Source organism: Pygoscelis adeliae, unplaced genomic scaffold (assembly GCF_000699105.1).
Source record: "Pygoscelis adeliae isolate BGI_AS28 unplaced genomic scaffold, ASM69910v1 Scaffold67, whole genome shotgun sequence".
NCBI classification, from domain to species: domain Eukaryota; kingdom Metazoa; phylum Chordata; class Aves; order Sphenisciformes; family Spheniscidae; genus Pygoscelis; species Pygoscelis adeliae.
This window is the reverse complement of record NW_008825271.1, coordinates 7,604,398-7,622,004: the sequence shown is the minus strand read 5'-3', so window position 1 is coordinate 7,622,004 and position 17,607 is coordinate 7,604,398. Positions and strand designations below refer to the sequence as shown.

The following is a 17,607-nucleotide window of genomic DNA, read 5'->3' as shown; positions in this document are numbered from 1 at the left end:
TCTCCCCTGCCTGTCCTTCCTCAAGAGCCTGTATCCTTCCATCCCAACACTCCAGTCACAGGAGCCATCCCACCGCATCTCTCCATGATGCCAATAAGATCATAGCCCTGCAGGTGTGCGCACATCTCTAACTCCTCTTGTTTATTCCCTATGCCACCTGCGTTTGCATAGAGGCATGTAAGTTGGGCCTCTGATGAAGCTGACTTACTGTCTGGAGTGGCTGGGGGTTCTTTTTGCTGCTCTTCCAGTAAACTGGTAGGAGAGGGTTGGATTGATGTTCCCCTCCCCTGGCATCTCTAAGTTTAAAGCTCTCTTCACCAGCTTGGCAAGCCTATGGCCAAAGATGCTCTTCCCCTGCTCTGACAGATGGACCCCGTCAGCCCCCAGTAGACCAGGTTTCTTAAAGCAAGTCCCATGGTCTAAGTAGCCGAACCTCTGGCTGGAGGTGGTTCTGGAGGTTTTTGATTGCTTCCTTATGGTGAGCTTTAAAGTGCTGCCAGGGGAATACCTAAAAGCTGTTGGCTTCCCCAGAAACACCAGTGGGACTCCAGAGGTTACCTTGTGTGTACAGTGCTGGGCTGGGTGCTTGGAGGCAGTGTGTGGCCTCTGGAGGGCACCCATGCCCCAGCCTTTCAGGGCAGCCACAGGCTTCTGCGCTCCCCCTCGGCCCCAGGGTCCTCAGGGAGGTTATTGGGGGTTTGGGGGCATTTTTGTTTTCTTTCTGGCTTCCTTCGAATTTCAATCAGGGCAGCCACTGCAGAGAGAACAGTGTTTTATACAGCTGCCTCATTAAATGAGTGTGGCTGCGGTAAATCCCTCTGCTCCGAAATGGTGTTTTATGTCATGCTGGGACTGGGGATGGCACAGAAGTAGTGCGGGATATGGCAGCAGAGCTGTGCAGTCCCCGTGCGGCAGAAGAGGTCAGACCCATTTCTGCTGTAGGCAAATGTCCAGCCTCTGCTACAGATCAGATCCCCCTCTGTAGACACGGGAAGTCAATGGAAGCGTCCCCATCTAGAGCAAAGGAGGGTATTTCAATAACAGTTAGTTTTTCTGGGTGCTATGCTATGACTTTTGTGCTGCAGCTGAAAATACAACTGCAAAGAGCATTCTCTAACATCCAAAAGAGAATTACATCAAAATCTGAAAGATAAAAAAAAGGAAAGAATTGGATGAAATATTTGCCTGCCTCAGAGCTGAATCTTGCACTTTTTGAAGTAACACTTGGAGTAAACACAAGCACTGAGAAGACCCTGTTTTTGTATTTCCTGTCCCAGTTTTTAACTGCCTCCCCAACCTGTTTCCGCAGAGGTCAGAGCGTCTGGCTGCAGCTGGATCACCGAGTCCTGGACCATGACTTGCCCAAGAAACCGGGCCCGGCAACTTTGTACTTTGCCGTTAGGTGAGTAATTGTTTCCACAAAGAAAAGATTACCACTTGGGTTTATTTATCACCAGGGGTTTTTGTTTAAAAGAACTGATTATGGATTTGATAAAGGAAATAAATATCAAAGCGATATATTATTTTTAGAAGGAGATTAGGTCCTGGATAAGTGCTGCTCTTTTGTATTTAACTACAAAATAAAGTAGGTTGGAACCTGCTACTTTTTAACTGTTACTAGGATATTGTTCCTAGGGTTTTTTTTTTGTTTAAAACCCCGTATTTTAAATATCTTCTCTGCCTGATTTTTCTTTAATAGGGCTAAATTTTAATACAGTTTGTTTAAACAATGGTGCTTACTTTTTCTCCTCTTATGTTTACTTAAGGGTTGTCTGTACTTGAAAGGGATTGCTGATGGCTTCTTTGCTCACACAGCTTAAGCCAGTCCCCAGGAGAGAATAAAATCCCTGGCAAAGTGATGATTTTGGCCAACGTAATTGCATTACTTTAGAGCTTTTGCTGGCAAAGCTCTGCTGGTTATGGGCCTGAAAAAAGCTATGTCCTACAAGACAGAGCTGTGCTGGCAGAAAAGACCCAAGCATCGTATTCTTAATATTGTTGGCATTTTTGTTTTCCTTACAGTCTATGAGGCAAATGAGAGCAGACTGACCTCATTTGGGTTTTGTATCTCAGTAAATTTATGCCTTGTGTGCTTAATTATTTGAAGCACTTCCAAGGCAGAGCCTCTTGTGTAGTTGGGTCTGTTGGTATTGTCGCCTCGCCATGTCCTCTGCACCCTGGTCATTGAGGGAGTGGTTTAAACAAGCAGCACTTTGTTTTTGCTGAATATGTGCTTATTTGTGATGGAGTTCAGAGCTTCTCTTCCCTTCCCCACTTTTAACAGAAAGAAAAAAAAATCCATTTTAAAAGGGATGATGGGCTCTTCAGTGTATTCACTGTGTTCGAGGATCTGGGAGGCTAAAATCTATGACTGTCCAAGAAAACTGTGAAGGCAGTCGTATGACTTGAGCATTTCTTTGGTTGGGATTAATGCTGTTGGCTTGTGATGTTCATTTTGGCCCTCTCTGTTGCAAGATGGTCCTCTACAAGACCTGGGCAAGACCTCTGCAAGGACCTTGCAGAGACCTGGGCAAGAGTTAATGCGTGAGGAGTGGGCTTGGAAAGATCAACTTCTAGAAGCTAATTTTAAGCCTGACTACTCCAGGATTGTGAGATCCAAAACAAGCAATTAGGAGCAAAGGAGGTGGGCAGTGAGTGAGAAGCAGAGCAGGAGGAGGAGGAGGATACAGAAATAATTAGCAATATAGAAACTGTCTGATCTGTAGAAAATAAATATTGCAGCAGAAAACCCCTTCAAAACGTGCAGCTCCCTACTTTGTTACAACTTTTTGGATAAGTGACTGCAGGCCTTTGCACCATGGCAAATGCCTTGGGTGGTTAGTTCAGACACTTATCTCATGTGAACACATTTGCCTTGTCATAGCCTATTCCTTAATTAAACTCCCATGAGAGCAGCCGAAACATGCAGTTGCAGCTGTGTACGCCTGTGGCTTGAATGGAAAAGCGTAGTCAGGCGTGGGGCAAGTGGCATGGAGGGGATGGGCAGAGAGCCCCAGTGCTTGGCTCTCGTTCCCCTGGGCTGGATGGTCTCCAGCCGTGCATGACGTGACAGCGGTGGATGCTGCTGCAGGGACAGGGTGTCCCTTGGGCTGGGCAAGCCCTCCTGCGCGGGCCGTGCCTTCTGAGTCTTTGAAACAGGTTCAACCGTGAACAGAATAAATACCGCTTCAGTGTCACTTTTGTTTGAGACACAAGTATAATGCGGCAGGGCACCAAGCTGCTGTTCTCATAACAAGTGGCAAATGTGCAACAGCATCAGTTCTCGGTATCTTCCAGCACTGCCCTGGACAGTTTCCAGTAGCAATACTGGAAATGGGGGGGATCCTCAGATACCTGGTTATGATCCTCCTTTTGTTCATAACTCCTTGGCCCTTTTGCTGTTCAGTAATGAAACACATGATAATCCTTTCAGATTTTAATTATTTTTCTTCAGCTGGCATAAACTCAATCCAGTCACGTAAGTTTTCATATGGTACACACAGCTGGTGAAGGGCTCTATAATGCAGATTTAGGACTTACGAAAGTGTCATTCTAGTTTCAAGGATGCTGACAGCATCGGAAATAAAAGCAGAACATACACTTTATGGTGTTCCCAAACAGGCCTGTCATCCCCTGAACATCCTTATCTCTGTGGTCCAGTGTTCCCCATCTGTGCTGTGGTGATAAGAGTGTACAGCTTGTACCACGGAAGAAATAAAGCATGCAGACCTGGCTGGGGTAGGGGGCAACGCCTCCCCGGTGCCCTCTTCCTAAATCCATATATCCCACGGTCTCCTACTCTGTACAGCAGTGACTGGGAGCTACCTCTCTTCAGAGCCAGGGGTACTATCCTGCTTGTGAGGATAAGTCAGCCATGTCTGACTCCTAGTTGAAAGAAACTGCAGGTGCAAATGAGGTCGCTAGTTGAGGAAAAGCACCTTTTTGGTGCAGCGGAGGGAGGAAGGCTTTAGCAGGCTGAGGAGGATCCATGCTGCGAAGGGCTGGTCTGGCAGCAGGTTGGGAAAGGACGAAGAGTGAGGCTCCTGCCCTCTGATGCTGCATTTCTGGAGAGAAACACTAAAGTGTATTTAAAGGGAAGCTTAGCAAAGCTGTTGAAAAAATTATATCGGGTGCGATCAAGAAAAGGTGGAAATACCTGTGGCTCCTGCAGTTCTCAGTGAAAGGTGAGTCATGGAAATGTAAAATAGCGTTTCAAATGTCTGGGGCAGGCTGCTGGGCTTGGGTCTGCCCCTTGGACAGGCTGCATGCCTGTAAAATGGGTAAATTATCTCCTTATCCTGCAGAGGCGTTCTGAGGAGTGCTTTAAAATTAATTTGATGGAACATGCTGTAGGAATGTGAAATATTAAAACAATTACTATTTAATGTATTGCTTGTCTCAAGTCACAGCATAAATACTGCATACGTTCCGAACAAGTGCGGCAGGTGCTAGCTTTACTGCTTCCTACCATGCGCTCCGCGCTGCTGCTGTGGACTTCTTCCAACATCTTGTAAATCATCTACACCAAGCAATCAGTGGCTGGAGCTTGAGGCCATGAGGAGCCTTAGGAGCACCATGGGGCTGCGGGAGGGATTGCCCTGGTTCTGATAAACATAGAGGGCTGCGTGCCCTGTGTTGGCCATCCAACCCTCCTGCTATCAAAGGCAAGACATTGAGAAGCCTTGGTGTGGTCTGCACTGCTGGGGCAGTGATGGTGGTGGCCCAAGTCTTTGCTTGGCTGGAAAAAAGTGGACCTTCTGTCTAGCGTTGGGTGAGAGAGTCTGGACCCAACGCGTTCGTCCTCCGTAAGGAGCTGAAGCACAGGTATCCTGCTTTCAGATCCAGCTAAAGGAGGATTGACAGGACTACATTCACACAAATTGTCTCTCTTTAAACTGACTTGGCAGTTCCATGCTCCTCAAATTATAGATGTTTTCTCCGCACCATTTAATGCATCTCAGCACTGTTTGGTTTGATGCCCCGAGTGAGTCAGAAGTGCACAGACAGGTTGTGTGTGATTTTGCAGAGTGCCAGTGGCATACATGATGTTTGGTGTAGCTCTATAACGAACTGGGACCTATCTACTCACCTTGGCTGGGCCAGAGTAATGGGATTGCTTTTGTTGGTGTGTGCCTCTGTGATGCACCCATGGCCCTGGGAAGAGGAAGCCAGGGACGGGAAGGGGAGGAAGGCAGCAAGTGCTGTGCAGAGTGGTGCCTGTAAGGCTGAGCCAGTTGTGGCCCTTCCATGTAAACCCCTGGTTTTGGGGCTCCCATTGTCATTAGGATGGATGTGCCCGATGGGATGGAGCCGACCCCAAAGTGTTCCTTGTGTGTTGGTTTTGTTTGGTGTTTTTTTTTTTCTTGGAGCAAAGTCAATGGCTCTCAGCCTATGGCTGCTCTCTCCTCCTGGAGGAAAGATGGTCCTGCAGGACTGCCATCCCCTCTCCTCCAAAGCACGGGGCCGGCTCCCCAACCTGCAACATGCTGTTTGGAGTTACCTTTTCCACTTCTGTTGTTTCTATCTGCATAGGAGGGATGGGATTTGCTGCTTTAACGTTTGACAGGGTTTTCAAATGAGATGGAAATGCATCAGATATCTACGATCTATTGAACAAGGAGTCTGTCGTTTCCTGTGTGCTGTCAGCCTGTGATTTTTCTGCTTGTTCCCTCCTAATAGGCAGGAAATTAAGTGCAGCAGCTCATAGTTCCTCTGTCCCATTGTATTGCTAGAGAACAAAACATTGAGGAAATAAAATGATTTGGGAGGAAGATGAAACCTATTCAAGAAAGTAACTGTTGCGGGTTTTTTTTATTTTCAGGTTCTACATTGAAAGCATTTCCTTTCTCAAGGACAAAACTACGGTCGAGTTGTTCTTTCTGAATGCCAAGTCCTGTGTGCACCAGGTAAGCCCCAGCATTCCTTTGGAGCTCCTTGTTGTGCATCTCCCTCTTATTGCTCCTCAGCCACCTACATGGTCCTGCAAACTCGCTAGGAGCTGCGTCTAATTTCTAGATCTTATTGAAGTATTAAAATCTCAGCATGCTTTTTCTCCTCCTTCACTTAAATGCTGATGCTTGAAGCAAATGGGTAAGGAGGATGATGGTTTCCTCGTCCTGTTTACACAGCCCTGCTGTGTGCTCACTGCACTAGAGTAAGTCTTAAATACTCAAAAGCTTTTAAGTTGTTTGAAATCTGGGTTGTAACTTCGCAGGTAGGCTCTGTCTCAGTGGCATATCCTTCTATACACTGCATAGTAAATGCTCAAGGCAAGCATCTCTTTACTGATCTCAAGTCAAACTTGTCTCAAGAGCAAAAGCCCTGTGAGGAAGGTCCTACGCTGTGAACTTGGTTCCTAGTTCCCCGATTTCCTGCCCTAATTCAGTGAAGTAGTAAAGTAATAAACCCTATAAAGTAGTAATCAAAACTAGTTATTAAAATACTTTTTACATTTACTCTCTGGTTAAGAAGCTTCCACTGTTCTCTTAAAATGTTTGAATTGGTAGAACATATTTTAAAAAGTTACTTCATGATATGGTAGCCAAAATCTTAAAAAAAATAAGGTTGATCTGCTGCAGACTCATCTTGGTCTGAACAAAGGGCGGTGTGGCAACCACCTTGGGCATGCCCCTAATAACCAGTGGTGCAATAGCAGCTGCAGTTCAATGAACTTTACTCTAGCAATGCCTGACGTTTCTGGGATTGCCCAGTTAATGTCAAACTTGGGCATCTGGCTTTTTTTTCCACTCATGGTTCAAACAGTCTAAAAGGGTTATTGTGTTCTTATAACCTTTTCTTGGAAAACAATCCTGTATCATTAGCTGGTGGTGGAGCTCGATGTAGCTGGCCGAAGTTTTCACCTTTAATATGCTTCATATTTTAGAGGATTCTTATTCAATATCCAGTATTCGTTATTTTATGGTGGGATCAGAAACTTGATGTGAAAGTGGTTAATGGCAAAGTTGTGACTGTGCTTTGTACAGGAATTGCTTTCTGGAAGAGTGGAGGAAATTGGGGCCTTTTTACAAAATGCTGAAGCTTTAAAGATGTTTGAAGAACTTGGGGCCTCACTGGTTAAGATTAATAAAAAGCAAATCTCCATTTGGCATATCTGCCATTTTAAATGAAGGGTCTTGGCAACTTGTAGTCATCCTTTCAGGGAAAACTGGAGCACTTTGTTTAAAGCGCAAATAATTTTGGAATTGGAAAATGGGTCTGGTTTTAGGATGGAATGTGAAAAATGCCACTGCTATTAAACAAATGCTGTCAACGTCAAAACATTTGGTGCAAGTATATGTGTTTATGTATATGCATAAAGCATAAGAGAAAGCAAAGGGAGAGAGAAGCATAAAAAACCTTCCCTCGCTGATCATAGACACGCGTGTCATCAAACCAATAAGGAGTCACTTCTGGCCTGGATAAATATTATTATTCAAGCAGCATAACTTCATATTACTGCAATGAAGTGCTGATAGCACGTGAAGCGCTGATGATGCACGGAATGCTGCAATAAGCAAGACTGTGCATCATCCAGTTGAGTTCAGGGCTTTGGGAGCTGGGAGAGGTTTGAATGAAGGCTGGTTCATGTTTTCCCCCTGCGGCTTGCAAGGTGTGTGCTCTAATTGGTAGCAGCCCAAAGTGCCGGCTTCCCTGTTCCTGCAAGCAAAACTGCCAGAAGCAGAGAGGGTTTTCCATCACGTCCAGTTTCTGTGGGCAGCAGAGGGACGAGGAGCATCGCTTCCTCCTGAGAGAAGGATCTCTGTGGGCAGTGCCAAGCGATTCAGCACGTAACGAAAGCTGAGAGCCCCAGCTCTGCCTGCAGCACTTTCTGTGCTGGGCGGCTTCGCAGCCTGGCTTCAGTAGAAGCCTGCAGCTACTTCAGCAGAAGCCAGTTTATTTACTTTCAGGATACATTTGGTCCAGTGGTTTTTAACCTTCAAATTAGGGTTTTTTTTAAATATTTTATCCTACTTGGTAAACTTATGGGCAGTCTCTAGGTTTCAAGTAGTGCACGAAGTGCATGTGGGACCAGTTCTCATATTTAAGCCCAGGGGACGTGGACAAGGGGGATGCACAAAGGCACCTTGGATGCACGTATGCTCCCGCAGTGCTGCCAGGCTCCGCTGTGCTGCGGGGAAGGAGGCGCAGGATGCGGGACAGGCGGTGTCGGCTCCTGAATACGAGCAGATCCCCAGCTCCAGTGAAGCAAGTGGCTGATGCTCGCTGATGACAGTGAGGAAAGTTCCCTGGCATTTCAGTTGTTAATCCAGCTCAGGGAGGTTAGACCTGCCTCAGCTTAGTTTTCTTCTTTTTTTTTTCGCCCTCTCCTTTCCTTGCTGCATGAGTGAGGAAACCCCAGTGTCTTAAAAAGCAGCAACCTATGCCCAGCCCATGTGCTCTGGGGTGCTCCTCAATGCACGAGGTGTGCTGGAGGATGCCCTACCAGGGCTGTATCATAACCCGGATCTTTGCATGAGTCTTCTGCTCTGTGTGGGCCACGAATGTGGCTCAGAGGATAAATGCTGCAATACTGGGGTGTGAGAAGACCTGCGTGGATAAGATTGCTTAAAAGCCAGTCGTCTGTTTTGCTTTCACAAAGCTGTTTCCAAAGTTTTCACAGTAGCTTGTTCCCCACAGGGGACACAGTGGGTGGAAGGGCCCAAATCCAGGGTGGTGCAGAGGCCTGATGCTTGAAGGAGTCTGTGTTTGTCTTTTAGACATTCCTGAGCGCTGGCATGTGTTGACAGCACAGCAGTGTGTAGGTACCCGTGCTTCCATGGCTTGTGTGCTTTAAAGGAAAATGATGCTTTCCCGAGCAGAGGGGGTGAGGGTGATGTTGCCCTGTGTGTGAGACGGTGCATGTCAGGGCCCCTGCCAGCGTGTAGGACGCACCACGAGAGCCAGCTGAAGGCTTGGGCAAACACAGCCAGTGCGTTGGCAAAGGTTCATGCAAGTCCCTCCTCTGAAGGGGATTTATCCATGGCTTACGAGGTTCAGAGGCTGCATCATAAATGTATTTACAGTGTTGAGAGATCTGTGAGCAATCCTGTGTGTGAAATCCTGTAAGTGGCCGTATCTAACCATAGAGAATGGTATTTCTCTAACCAAGTCCAGCATCTCCGGGTCTAGGCTGGAGCTGCTGAGCAGTGCGTGTTGGCTGTCTTGCCCCAGATGACTCCAGAGGGGTTTTGCTCCCAGCTGAATAAAAATTCAGAAAAAATAATAAGCATATTAAATGTATTAAAAATATACAAAATATAATAAATACAAAAAAGGGGGGGGGGAAACCTGCATAAAATTTCTGAAAATAGGGAAGGCTAGCTTGGCGCTCTGTAGCGCACATCCACACTGCTCTTTCTCACCTTTCAACTCCCCATTCCTTCCTGCAAATATCTCTGCTCATTCCTGCAAATCTGGTATGACTTTCCCCTGCCAAGGGTTGGAGGAATCTGGGGCTTGTGCATTTTGCAATTTCTGTAGACATTTTGGCAAGGGAGAGACAAGATAGACAATAAAATCTCTGCTGCCAAAAATGTATTTCTTTCTACTTGCCACCCACTCCCCCACCTCTGTGCTCTTCTATACAGTAAAAGCTCCTTTGTGCCTCTGGGACCTTTGCTGCCCCAGGTTTGTGCATCCTCTATGACATCCTCTTATCTGCGCGGTCCCCTCTGCCTTGCCCTCAGCCCCTGCGAGCAGCTGGGGAGCCGGGGGGATCCCCTTGGCCCAAAGCACAGGGGGGCCGAGACCTTATTTTTGCTTTTGCAGATGATGTTTTAGTAGTGTTACAGTTCTGCACCCAGAGCAAAGAATCACTGTGCACTGAGCACGAGGTGTCCGTGGCTGCTCCTTCCCACTGCACCCCCATTTTAACCCACCACCACACCGGCATCTTCCTTCTGCACAGTGTAACGTAACACTGCTTTACACGCCTGGAGAATAAACTTCCTCTGTTGGATTTGCCAACATGACCCATTCAGCATTTGCTGGCCTTGCCTTGCCCTCCCCATGTCTCCTCGCGTATGAACTGAATGCAACATTTGCTGTTGCACTCGTAAGAGCGCCCGGTGTTTCCTCACTGCTGGTGCGTGCATAAACCTTGGCCTCCAGCCGATATAACAAATGCTGCCAGTGCTCTCGCCCTACCCTCCTTTCATGCTGAGCTGCCCACTTCTTCCCCTGGTCTGATGCTGCAGTCCCCAGGCCCTCTCGGTCCTGTGTGGTCCAGCCAGCTGCCTGGCTCCTGCTCTCCAGCATCCGCGCTCTTTGGGTTGGAGCTTGGAGAAGCCGTATCCACTGCCAGGAACTGCTTGGGCCACTGAGCAGGAGGTGGGAGCTGGTAAAACTTAGATCTCCAGGTCTATGAAAGGGCCTCCTGGTGACTTAGTTATAAACTCATTTATCTATGTGTATTTTGGGAGAATGCAATGGCTGGAAGGGTGCTTTGTGTATGTCTGGGCTCTGTTTTCCTACATGCCCCTCTTTTTCAAGGCTTTGAGAACTGCTGCCTGAAAACCTTCAGTGGTGACAACTTCAATTTAAAAGCTTTCTCTCCTGTCACTGGCTGTAAGAAGCTGGATTTAGATTTATAGCGATCTCTGAAATCTACTGTACAGCTGGCATTTAAAATAGTGAAAGCCTAGCACTTAGTTTCAGGTGAAATGGGTGTCTCAGTATTGTGTTTGCAGAGGGATAGGGGAGCTTTGTAACATGTTCAGTGTGCTATTGCACAGCCCGTGACCATAGCTGGGATACTTTTAAGGAGGTGGGTCAGAACTGGTCACGCACATGTTGGTGATAAATTTGGAAAGACAAATTAGTCTTTCTTTCTTTCAAAACAGTCAAGTTAGAAAAAATAACACCCTACTTGGCTAGCGAAGCACTGTCAAGTTTATTATGCATTAGAGCTAACCTCCATACAGCTCTGCAGCCATACGGTTGACTCTTTGCCAGTCCTTAAAATACGTTCTGTAAACTAAGATCTTGGTCAAGTTGGCTGTGTTCCCCTTTTCCTCTCTATATTTGGGTGTCGGGGGGGTTATTTAATTTCCCAATTTTTTCAAGGACTTGCAAGAATTGTTTTAAAAAAAGAAAAAAGTTAAAGGAAATTGAAGTTTTCAGAGGAGTCTGTAACCGTGATAGCTTCATGAACGGCAATGCTTGTTAGCACTTGGCAGCCTGAAGACCAGTGCTTACCAAGAAGAGCTGTTGAAACAGACCCCTGGTGTGAGCATAAAGTCTGGCTGGCTTCCAGCTCATGGAGAGCAAAGTGGTTATATATCAGAGAGCTCTTGAAAGTTTTATAACAGATATTTCCTAATTCTCCCCCATCTCTAGGGAGAGGGGAGCATTCCCATACAGCCTCGTAACACAGCGTAGTCTGATCCTAGCTAAAGCTATTAAAATACGCTCTGTCCATTGCCTGTATTTGGTGTTCTGCTCCCGAAGATGGTAAGTGTCAAGCCCAGGGTGAGGACCAGCAGGACCAGTTGGCCTTCTGCACTTTAGGGCTGTTATCTTCCATGGGTGCTGGCAGCCACCTCCATGGCCCAAACCCCCTAGCAGCATCTCAGCAGATGAGAAGGATGGAGCATGGTTATTCCTGTGAACAAAATGTGGCAGGAGGAGGAGGCAGAACCCCTATGCTGATGTAAGCTGGCAGATCTCCATGGGGAATCCCTACTCGTTACCCCATGAGACCTCACATGGGACTGCGCTGGTGGCTTGGGCAGGGACTTGGCCATGGTGTGGGTATAGTCAAGGGACTCTACACAGCACCTCTGAGAGCGGTTGAGGTTGGTCCAAGGCTGCCTGCTGTAAAGGGTGATGGTGCCCCAGGGACCTGTTCAGGCTCTTGCTGAGGGAGGTGTAGGTGGTATCCCAGCTGGGCTGGCCCATTGCATATGAAGGCTTAGCTGGTTTGCAGCCAGCTCGCATCTCTTGATGTAGTCACCTCCTCCTGGGCTAACTACCAGCGTTAATTGTGATGGAGAGTTTTGCGCCTTTGATCTCCTGGCCACAAGGTAAAGATGCTGTGACAGCTCAGACAGTTCTGTTGCTGGTGTGTTAAGTACCTCATCCTGGTGCTGCGGTAGGAAAGCGAAAGGCTGTGATTACATGTTAAGTCTAATGACACTCGCCATATACCCTGGCTTGCAAACAGGGAGGTCTTTATGTCCTTCCCCCATTCTCTGCTTTTACTCTTATATTAATGCAAAAAAAGCAGCACTAAATGTGCTCCTGTTGCACTGAGCTGTGCAGACAAGTCTCAGAGTAGCTGCTGCTGTCCCTGGAGTTTCATTTAAGTGTTGGCTGAAGCACAAAATGCAAGCAAGGGAGATGAATGAGGGTGGCTGGCAGAGACAGCAAAATAAAGGGTGTAACAGAGAAACCTGAAGCTTTTGCTCACCACGAGGCACTAACAGCTCTTTTTTGGCTGGGTTGGCCTAAGCCGCTGAGGTGGGAAGCAGCAGGTCCTGCCAGGAGAGAGCTGTGGTGGCTGCTGCATGTGTACTGAGCTGTGTTCGGTCTCAGGTTGTGTGCACTCTCAAGTGGGTAGGAAGGGCTGTGGGGCTTAATGGATGAAATGAAAGATGTCATGGACCATCTAAATACTGCAAAGCAGCTGTAAGGCCTCCTGAGCTATCCAGGCTGTGCTCCCCGTGGGGTAAACGCAGCATGAATGCAAATCTGAAGTGCCCTTTTGAGGAGGGTCAGAAGGACCAGCCTTTAATTTGCTCCCATAAGGGCTCGTGTTCTGTATCTCCTGCTGGTTCAGTGCTTGACTTTCCCTCCCTAATGTGCTGGAGGCGGACGCTTACTTTGCTGTGCTTTTTCTCAACCCAGCGTTTCTGTCTTTGGGAAATTGGTCCCAGTTGAGATGCTCAGCAAAGTCTGGAGCTTCCGATGCGGGGTGGGATGGGGATGGGGCATCCAGTGCATCGCAGAGCAGCATGAACAGCAGGTGACTCCACCGGGATTGAGATGTAGGTGTGAATGCCGGTAATCAGGATGGGCGCTTTAAAGTTGGAGGGTTATTGGTTTGCTGCTATTGTTTGTCTCCTTGGTGTAATTACCCAGCGCAGCCACACCGAAGAGCGAGTTGTTGAATTTGCCTGACCTAGTTACTGCTGCGCTGCTCAACTTTGCCGTGCAGGAGGTTGTGGCCAACAACCCCTCCCCAGCCTGTCCCAGGAGCTCAGGCCGCCTTGCTGCAGCCTCTGCTCCCAAAGAAGCTTTAAATGCTGAAAAGCTGCTAAGCTTTCTGCACTGCAGGGACCTGCCTTTGCATCCGCTGGCTGTCAGGACACATCGCAGGAATACTGGATCCCTTGTGGGAAGTCACCGCGGTGCTGGGTAAGGGTGTGGGCGCTGGCATGGCTTTCCTCGCTTGTGCTGTGTCCACATGCAGCTAATTGCCTCCCTCGGTTTGCACACCTTGTTGTAGGCATTTGGGTCCTTCCTTTCCCTCTAATTGTGCTCTTTCAGCTTTTTTTAATCACCTTTCAGTAATAATGGGTAATTGTATTCAATATTGTGGCTGTCTTGAGGCTATTCGATCATAGTGTGTGTATATTTGGGGGCGAATTTGGTTAATATAAATTTTTGAGGGGTTGGTTTGAGGGAAGAGGTGTGTTGGTATCTCAGTTCTCAAATCTCCATGTGAAATGTTTTTGCTGTCAGTCTTTAACCTCTGGAGGTTACATGAGTTTTGAAGAAACCATATCAGTTTTCATTTCTTCTTCTGGCTATAAAGAGTTAAACATGACAGTTCCTGTGTTGCTTATTTTTTTTAATCTGCTTTAATCTGAGTTTACAGTCTAAAGATTTGCTTAGCACAGTTAATGCTCATCTGACTATCTTCATTCTTGATCTGTTTTCATCAGGATTTCAGACTTGTATCTCTGACAGTAAATTCTAGTGTTGTTGCTGTGTCTAATGAGGGTTCACTGCTCTATTCATGACTGAGCCTTGTGATTTTTATCACGTTCATAAGTCTATGTCTGTGCAGCAAAAGACTTGAGCTCCTATCTGAATCGGGGGCTAAATTCTGCCCACGGGCACTGAAGCCAGGAGTTGGTCTTTACTAGCTGCTGAGATAGTGACCTATTCCTGCTCTACAGTAATTGCCACCCGGTTTGGACATCTGCTACAACCTCTTATTATTCTGATGTTTGTCAGTATGACAAAAGCCACCACCTGAATCCACTGGACCAAATGCAGTGTTTAGATAAGCCAGTGGCCTCTTGGAGAGCTACGCAAGGGGCTGAATCTGTCTCACTGGTTAAAATGATTGGTCCCTGTGCAAACTCTAATTGAAAAATACCAGTTTCATCCCCTCCCTGGAGCTGCACCCGCCAGTCTGTTTGAACTTATTTACATCTAAAATGTAGAAGACTCAGATTCCATTATCTGAATTACATCCATCTACTTAACCTTGCGCTAGTGACCTTGTTCTCACTTGGGATAAATCTAGGAAAACCTTCCATCTTCATCTTCAGCACGCAGCCATGAGAGCACTCGCTGCCCTGGCTCCCAGGGTCCCCCGCCTGCTCGCTGAAGTCTCTGCTTAAATTACCCTGGCAATTGCGGGCATTGAAAATGAATCTTCTTACAGCCATTTTTCCCCATCTATTTTTGAAATCTGACCTTGCTGTTAAAGCGATGCTAAAACAAAGACCCCCGTCCGCCAGCCTCGGGGGCAGAAGGATGGTTATAAAATCAAAATATTGCCTGAGTGAATGGGAAGAGTCACGGTCCTGCGCTCCTGAGTGACACATATCGCTATATGGATTTGTGTCAAGCCAAGGGCTGTCCAAACTCCTTGACAGCCCAGGGCTGGATTACATTATAAGAATGGCCAATTGGGGAACCAGATGGCAAATCATGTTATATTATGATGGAAAATAATTCCAGGCTCAGAGGGAATTGTCCAAGAGACTGTCACTTGTATAGCATTAGTCTGTTAGGTAAAGGCTGAGCTGGGCTTTGGGATCCCTTGCTTCAAATTCTCACTCAGCTACTTATCTACTGCTGACCTCAGCGCAGCCCCTTCACCTCCCTGCGTCTCTTTTCCTCTTTGATTTTTTAGCTCCTTTAAAGGGTAGGGGTTCTCCTGGTTGCTCTTTGGGGTTTTTTTGGTCCAGAGCCTCCCTCAGAGTGGCCCCAGTCTCCTGCTAGTGTTATTGTATGGTGATATGTGATAATTAGGGCTGGTCCACCCTGTTCTGAGGTTTGCAACAGCTGGAGAGCTGTGGTGGCAGCCCTGCACCCACGGTGTCCTGTTTGTTCCCTTTGCTCTAGTCGAGATGCCTTCAGTGCCTTGAGGTCAGGTTAGGGAGGACCTTCTTACCTGTTCTCTCCTCAACACAGCTTCTAAGCAAACATGTTTAAAACTGAGGACATTGGCACAGCAGAACCCTCATCATGAAAGCAAAGACTGAAACTTCACCACCTGAAGAAGGCAGTCCCCCTTCAGCCTGTTTGGTCTCCTAAAACCCTAAATGACGTGGTTTGTGGGATCACTTTTAACATTTGTGGCAATGCTGTAGCAGCCTAGTAAAGTGACCAGAGTTTCTTAACACTTGTATTTAGGACCAAGTAAATAAACACGGAAAAGCAGCCTCGTAATTACTGTTGCTAATTAGTTAATGGTTGTGAGGTGCTTTGAAGATGAAAAGTGAAGAGGTGCTCGGTTATTAAGTCCCGAACACCCTTGTAATGCCAGCAGCAGCTATTGCTATGGGTCAGCAGAGACTCGCTGCAGGAGCTCACCGAGTGCTGCAGAGTTTTTCTTGGAGCCCGCAACAAAGAGAAGAGGGCCTTTGACGCAAGAATTGCATTTGGGTAGTTAAATCTCGATGAGTTTCTTGTATGCTTAAAAGGTGATGAGCTGATTCTGCCTTGGGGCAGGGAGATGGTCTTGATGATGAGCTTTTAAGGTCCCTTCTGGCCCTGTTTTCCCTGATTTTTGTGGTCCAGGGACAGCTTTGTTGAACTAGAGCCTGTCTTTCCTGTGCTGAGCAGAGGTTCCTTGCAATGGCATTTTCTCATACCTGGGTTCCCTGCCTGCCAGTGCAGTAGAGTGCGGTGCTGGGATGACCTGATCGCCTGTAATCTTCCCACTGCCATAGCTGGCCTCGGAGGCCGTTTGAGCAGGTGCAATTTAAGCTGAAAAAAGGCAGCTCAGATGTGCATGACAAAGGCTAACCTAATACAGACCTGGAAGTAACAAACTGCCTTAAAATTGCACCTACGTGAAGAGTTTCTGGGCTGCAACCCTTGCCTTTTCTCTTAAGCTTCAACATGAAAGAGATCTGAAGGAAGGATGAACTTGAAGCTTTTTTTTTTTCCCCTCCTGATTTGTGATGTGCCCCTCCTCTTCTAATAAAATATGTCTGGGAATGCTTTGGAGGCCACTTCTGCATAGCTGTTGCCACACCTGTTGGGAAGGGGAAATTCCTCTTGGCCTGCCGTTGTGGAGCAGCCTGGGGAAGCGCTGCTGCTGGAATGTTTTATTGACAAAGCTGGCAAAAAAACTTTCTTTCCATGAAAACTGAATTATTTGTTTGTTTGCTTCTGAATTTTAGTCTGTGGGCCAGACCTCCAGCTGTGGTAAATTAGCTCAGCTCCAGATGTGCCCTATATATTTTGAGATGTCATTTCCCTGTATCTATATGTAATTCTGTAGATCTTCCTGCTACCCTGGTTTTGGCACTATTTCAGCTTTCGGTCTGCTTTGTTTCCTTCGTTCAGCCAGCAGATCCTGGGGCCAAAGGATGCGTTGGGATCTCGGTGGCAGGAGGGAGGCATCGTGTCTATACCTTCACTTGCAGAAGGTCAATAAGGAAAGAAATCTCTGTATTCATGAGATGGTTCATGGGCTCAGTGTTGTCCTTTCTACGCAGTTTGCAGGATGCAGTGGGTGTAAGGGGTAGCTTTGGTAACCCAAGGGTCTAACTGTAAGTGCATCTCCTTTACTCTTCCAGTGTTACTGCTGGTCCCAGTATAGAACCAAGACCAGGGGTTTAGTTTCTTACAAGCAAACTTTGAAAGATTGCACTTAAGCTTGCAAGCAGGGGAGAAGAGGATCTTTGTGTAGTTTTGATGTTTTGGCATTTATCAGCTGCACCCCTCTGAAGTCACTGAGTGCATAGTGCTGTCAGGACAGGACTGGTTTTGGAGTGGGGTCAAGACACAGGAGATTTCCAGCGTGGGGGTGCATGCGGTTTTTCTGAACGCTGTGCTACAACTCCAGTGTACTTGCAAGAACTGGAGGCTGTAAGATCCAGGCTGTGTGGGGCGAAGGAAGGTTAGTGACGCTATCCTTGTGATTAATAAAGTCTCACTTATCTAGCATCGGGGGTGTGCGCACCACCATCACAACAAAGGACTGCGGTCCCTGCCCTGAGGAGGTGGTTGCGCTTCAAGCCATAAAAATACCTCTCGTTCAACCCCGTCTCTCTGCTTCGTGGCGAGTTTTCCGTGTGTTTTTGCAAGCGTGCAGGGGCAGGTTCCTGACGAGGCGTGCACAGTCCGATGCAGTAACGCAAAGCAGCGTCCAGTGAAACGCAATTAAAGATTTGTAAAGAAAACATGGAGGGCGGG

General features: G+C 47.2%; 1 protein-coding gene across 1 annotated transcript in view; it reads left to right on the top strand.

Moving 5' to 3' along the window:
* Nucleotides 1-17,607, top strand: part of FRMD4B (FERM domain containing 4B) — an 89,306-nt gene that overhangs the window by 26,430 nt on the left and 45,269 nt on the right. The window contains 3 exon segments of the mRNA XM_009329814.1: nt 1,310-1,402; nt 5,822-5,906; nt 17,507-17,526. Of these exon segments, the coding sequence (XP_009328089.1) occupies nt 1,310-1,402; nt 5,822-5,906; nt 17,507-17,526 (198 nt within the window).